This window comes from Bufo gargarizans, chromosome 1 (assembly GCF_014858855.1).
Source record: "Bufo gargarizans isolate SCDJY-AF-19 chromosome 1, ASM1485885v1, whole genome shotgun sequence".
NCBI lineage: Eukaryota > Metazoa > Chordata > Amphibia > Anura > Bufonidae > Bufo > Bufo gargarizans.
Genome location: NC_058080.1, coordinates 133,989,346 through 133,995,438, shown reverse-complemented (window position 1 = coordinate 133,995,438; position 6,093 = coordinate 133,989,346). Strand labels below are relative to the sequence as shown.

General features: G+C 55.0%; 1 protein-coding gene across 4 annotated transcripts; it reads right to left on the bottom strand.

The window, feature by feature from the left end:
• Positions 1-776: 776 nt before the first annotated feature.
• Positions 777-5,629, bottom strand: LOC122936402. Of its 4 annotated transcripts, XM_044292603.1 has the most exons (3): positions 4,923-5,628; positions 2,373-2,492; positions 777-1,469 (listed from the first exon to the last, which is right to left on the bottom strand). In XM_044292603.1, the coding sequence occupies exons 1-3, from the start codon at positions 5,581-5,583 to the stop codon at positions 874-876; spliced, it is 1,377 nt and encodes a 458-aa protein (XP_044148538.1). In that variant the 5' UTR covers positions 5,584-5,628; the 3' UTR covers positions 777-873. The 4 variants fall into 4 exon arrangements, with proteins under 4 accessions (XP_044148538.1, XP_044148532.1, XP_044148546.1 ...); XM_044292597.1 differs by having other exon boundaries at positions 777-2,492; positions 4,923-5,629; XM_044292611.1 differs by lacking the exon at positions 2,373-2,492.
• Positions 5,630-6,093: the final 464 nt, after the last annotated feature.

The following is a 6,093-nucleotide window of genomic DNA, read 5'->3' as shown; positions in this document are numbered from 1 at the left end:
CGTGGCAGTCACTTACCTGATCTAGCAGCTTGCTTGCGCAGAAACGAACTTTCTAGGACCAGACGCAAACTTCACACACGGAACGAGGCCAGCGTTTGACACACGTTCATTGAAGGAGGGGCAGAGGTGCCATGATATAGGCAACCGTGCCCCTCCCACAAATACAGGCCGATGAATCGGCCTTAACACTAGTCCTACATCACATTTGTTCTAATGTGATGTCTGTCATTTTGACGGGAAGATTAGCACTGCATGAAGCTTAGAACAGAGCCTATGACAGCAGTGTGAGAGTAACTTTATTTTTATTAACATTCATCATTATTGCCTTCCTTAGGGGTAGTTGGGTGGAACTTTTTGTGTGTTTTTTTTTTTCTGTTTGACACAAACCTCAAGAGAACTTTAGTGTGCATAAGTATTCATAAGTATTCACCCCCTAAAATTCCGGAGCCACCTTTTCCTGCAATTACATGAAGAGTGTATTGGCTATATGGTCAGTCCCTCATCCCCACATAATACGTAACTCCCTCCCAGCCCCCATATAAATAACCACACGACACAACTGCTTGGATTTAATCGGCCACAGCAGCCGTTTATTAATTAAATACATAACATAACTTAATAAATTAACCAATGACGAGGGAGGTCCTAGAAGCCCCAATGACCTCATCAACACCGTAACAAACCTACGACTCCATCTTGCCCCCAGCCGTTGAACCCAGCTCGGAGGCAGCAACTGATGGACGCCTAGGTCGTTAGTACCGGCTCCTCCATGAGAGTCCAGCCCCTACCGCGGGGCCCTCCCATCCTCAGATACCACCATATTTTTTACTTCCAGGACCTCCCCCGCCTCCAAGAACGCGCAGCTTGACCTCCTCAAGCCTGCGCGTCCCTCCACATCCGTAACGCTATCTCCACTCCATTTTGGATCCCCAAAGACCACAGATCAGTCCCTACCGCATTCAAATGCACTCCATCCGCCCTCCAAAATGCACCGACTCCTTTTTCCAACTCCTCATGACGTACCGCCACAGCCCCATTCCGCGCCATAAACCTGCCCACCGCCCTATTCACCTTGATCCGGGCTTTATTAATGCTCTCGACCGACCTGGCCTCCCTCCACGACTTACGCGGCACTATGTCAGACCACACCGTAACAACACCCGGAAATAACGCCCAAATCCTCAGCAGGTCGAACTTCACATCTCGCACCAACTCCCTAAACGGCCGCCTCCCTAAATCGTTGCCCCCCACATGAAGCACCAACACATCCGGAGGCCTGTCCAACCGTGAAAAACGCTGCACCTCCCGCAAAACCCCACCCCACAACATTCCTCTAACCCCTAACCACCTGACCGTAGCCACCGCCGAGCTCAGCCCCAGCTGGCGGCCATTCGGCCTAACATCGGCTCTAATCGCCCCCCAGAACACATAGGAATGTCCTAAAATCCAGACCAAGGCCACCGGAAAACCTGCAATCAAACAAAAACAAAATTAACTCAGCCCCCCCCAACTACATATCCACAATTACAAAAGACCCAGCCTAACATAAGACCTGAATCGCGCCGACTCCCAACGCCCAATCCTCATAATAACTTCGTCACTGACCCCTAATCTCGCCGCCTCAGTCGCGGCCCCAATCCGGAACGAATGCCCAGAATAATCCTTATCATTCACCCCCAAACTCCGCAAACATTTCCTAAACACCGCTAAGAACTGAAATCTCGACAGAAACGAACCATCCGCATGACGAAAAAACGGCAACCCCTCCGCCACCCTGCCTGACCAGTACCTCCCTACACACTGAACCGGGCACATACCACAACCCGTAACAGAAAACAACGTAACCTGTCGACCCCTGCCCTCCTGATCCGTCTTAGACCTGCGAATCCGCACAACGACCCTATCCTCCCTAAGCTCCACGTCCTCACCAAGCAACCCCCCCGCACGACAAACACTGCCGCTCACCAACTCACCCAACCTGAACGCCCCAAAAAATGCCAACGCAAATGCCGCCTTAAACAACTCCAACTCCCCTCCCAAGCTACACACCATACGCAACTTCTCCCCCATCCGAACCAACAAATCAAACGAAACCGGTCTCCTACTATCTGTCACCCTACCCGCCCCCCTGCGCCAGCCTTTCAAAACCTGCCGCACTAAGAAACATTTAGTTAAATCCTCCAACCCCCGCAGCCGAAAACCAAAAGCTATACCCGCAACTAAACGACTGACCCTTGACACCGACCACCCCTCCCCTTTCAAATGCCCTAACAACATCACCAGCTTGACCCCCCCATCTTCCCCACCCGAACCCCAGTCACCAATCCACCTCTCCCAGATGTCCCACGCCTTCCCATACTCCTTCCACGTACCAGGGCTCAGCGAATCCCTAAGCAACCCCATCACCTCTCCTCCAAGATCCCCCACAGCCACGACGGACACTCCAGACCCTCCAACTCCGCTTCTGGAACAAGAAGCCGGAACCGGTCCCACTGTAAACGAGAAAGAGAGTCCGCCACAGAATTAGTCACACCCGCCACATGCCTCGCCACCACCCAAACATTAATTGACAAACACTGCAACACCAAAAACTGTAACAGCCTAACCACCGGAGGGGAGGACGCTGACAGGCTGTTAATAGCCTGAACAACCCCCAAATTGTCACAATTAAAGCGCACCTTCCTATTCGCAAACCTATCCCCCCACAATACAACCGCCATCACAATAGGAAACAACTCCAACAGCGCAATATTTGACACCCAACCGCGCTCCACCCACGACTCCGGCCATCCGCCCGCACACCACTGCCCCTGACAGTAAGCACCAAAACCCACCCCCCCAGACGCATCCGTATACAACTCAAAATCTGCACAATCGCAAACCTCCCCCATAATCAACGTTCTACCATTATAACGTTCCAAAAACTCTGCCCACACCCTTAAATCGCCCTTCAACTCTTTCCGCAACCTAATAAAGTGATACGGCGCTGACACCCCGGCTGTAGCGGCAGCCAGCCGTCTACAAAAAATCCTCCCCATCGGCATAATTTGACACGCAAAATTAAGCTTCCCCAACAATGACTGCAGCTCCCGCAACCTAATCTTCTCCCTCCCTATGGCCTGACTGATCTCACGCCTCAAATCCAGCAACTTGTCCGCCGGAAGCCGACACTCCATCCTGACCGTGTCTATAACAATCCCCAGAAAACACAACTCGGTAACAGGGCCCACCGTCTTCTCCACCGCTAGCGGCACCCCAAAACGTGCAAAAACCGACTGAACCGTGTGTAACAACAAAGAACATACCCGAGAATTCGCCGGGCCCAAACACAAAAAGTCATCTAGATAGTGGATAACCGACGCACAACCCGAAACCTCCACCACCACCCACTCCAAAAATGAACTGAACGCCTCAAAATACGCACACGAGAGAGAGCACCCCATAGGCAAACATCTATCCACAAAATACTCCCCCCCCCAATAACATCCCAACAAACCCATGCTCTCCACATGCACCGGAAGCAACCGAAACGCCGCTTCAACATCAACTTTTGCCAACAGCGCCCCCTGCCCACACCGTCTCACCCATCCAACAGCCGCATCAAATGACGTATACACCACCGAACACAATTCAGGATCTATACCATCATTGACCGACGCACCCTTCGGAAAAGACAAATGATGAATGAGCCGAAACTTATTCGGCTCCTTCTTGGGCACCACCCCCAAAGGAGACACCCTCAGGCTCGGAAGCGGCGGCACCTTAAACGGGCCCGCCATCCGCCCCAACGCAACCTCCCTATTCAACTTCTCGGTCACCACATCCGCATGCTCAAGCGCGGACCTAAGATTCTTATGAACCACAGGCCCCGCCGTTACCTCTGCCGGGATGCGAAAACCCCACCTAAAACCCTCCCCCAATAGCCTGGCCGCCGCCCGGTCCGGGTACCTATCTAGAAATTCCTGCATCCTTTCCACCCGCACCGGCGTCCGACCCCTTTCCAACACCATCCCCCCCCTTCTGCCTTCCGCCCCTAAAGCAACGGCTAACCCCATGTGCCCCTCCACACCCTGAGCATTCATGCTTGAATTTGCACTTAGCTCCAAATCTGCAGTTCCCCTCATTAAAGAGGAAACATAACCCTTTCGCAGATGCTGCCGCCAATGCCCCCGGGGATGATCCCCCAGGCTCTGACCGAAAGGACTGCCCAGCCCTAGGCGGAGCCGTCACCTTCAACCACAACCCAATGTCTTTGTGGTCCCACCGTATATCTGACCTAACCGCCTTCCGTTGCCGAAACTGCTCGTCATAACGGAGCCACCCCACACCGCCGTACACCCGATACGCCTCCCCTATCGCATCCTGGTAACAGAACAACGCCGAACAACATTCCGGAGCCTTCTCCCCAATGACACTTGCTAATATGGCAAACGCTTGCAGCCAATTAGCAAATGTGCGGGGAATTAACCTATGCCGCCGCTTCTCCTCATCCTCTTTCTTTCCCTCATCTTTCTTCCCCCTATCCAAATTAAACCGTTCCAAAGGAAGCAAGGAAAAAATCTCCACATATTCCCCTTTCCAGATCTTTTCCTTTACCTCCTGCTTCAAATGGGCCCCCAACGGGCCCTCAAAGCACACATACACCTCCCCACGCGCTCTATCATCTAACCTCTGGCCCTCTTCCTCACCCCCAACTTGCGTCTCCACCGACACCACTCCCCCACTCGACCCCGCCACCGGTCCCGGCACCACCCCCCACGCCGGCAATGGCGACCCGCCCGCAGACCCCAAACTAGCCAACCACCCCGCCAAACCCCCCAGCAACTGCCCCAAACCCTTACCTAAATCGCCCATGGCCACCCCCCCCCCAACACTACCCACCGGGAAACCCTGCGCTAATAAGGGACCCCAATTAGTCTCACCAGGCACCACGGGCGCTGTGATTCCCGCTGCCGCAGATCCTGACTCCCGCCGCACATCCTCTACTTCGGCACTCCTCCTGGACGTAGAAGGCGACTCCTCCCGGACGTCTCGAACTGCCCGCTGGATGATGCTGACTGGCCTCCGGTCCTCTGCCGCCGCTCCCGCTCCTGCACTGGGCCTGCACAGCTCTTCCTGCTCCGACTGCGCAACCCGCCGCACATGGATCTCCTCACCCCGCTGAGTAGACCGCCCGCTGGGACCTGGACTGGGCCGGTCCACCGTTCCTGGTCCCGCATCCTCAGGACTAGCAGGTGAGAGTGGGGGAAGGGGCGTCCCACTCCGCTCCGGGCCCCGCCGTGTACCGGGATTCCTCCCGCGACGAGAGCGCCCTGCTGAAGGCTGAGCAGACCCTCTCCGCCGCGGAGGGTCCCTGGAGGGGCTCCCCACTCGGCGCCGGACCCTGGGGGTGCAGTCAGGACTAAGGCGCGCCGGTGGGACACCCCGCCGCGGCCGGACAGCCCTCACAGTGGGGGTAGCTGCAGAAGCAGGGGCAATGACGCACGCACCCACCTGCTCCTGCAACCAGCCAGGCCCCCGCACCTCCGCCTCCCTGCGCAGCCACTCCAACATCTCCTCTACTGATAACGGCCGCTCCGACATGCTGCCGCTCCGTTTGCTTTCCCTGGCCGAATGCCTCTGCCCCCCGCCTCCTCCTCACTCTGGCCGGCAGCCCCTCCCCCTGTTCCCCTGACTACCCGCGCCCTTTCTAGCCTCCCTGCACCTTAACCCCTCACTCACCTGTCCCCTCTCAGCCAAACGCTCTTCATGGCCGGCCTCCCCTTAACGCTGCGCTTCTTGTCCGGCCTTACTGATGTCTTTTGCAGTATGTTTGTTAGATTAGCATATTTAGACACTGGGATCTTTGCCCATAATTCCAGGCAAAACTCCTTCACGTGTGTAAGCCAACATTAGGAGTGGATCATAAAATGAGAGAGAGTATGACTTCTCCTCTTTTTTGGTTTCACTTCTGGTTTTGGCTTCCAAGGAAGCATTAGCAAACCTGACCATGTGGACGTACCCCTAGATGGTTGGTTGGTTGGCGTATCTGTCTTCACGTCATGCCACAGATTTTCAATTGGATTGAAGTATGGACTTTCACTAGGCCAATCC

Excerpts from the sequence above, each read along its gene's own strand:
- LOC122936402 (XM_044292590.1), bottom strand. The coding sequence starts at position 4,124 with ATGAGGGGAACTGCAGATTTGGAGCTAAGTGCAAATTCAAGCATGAAT.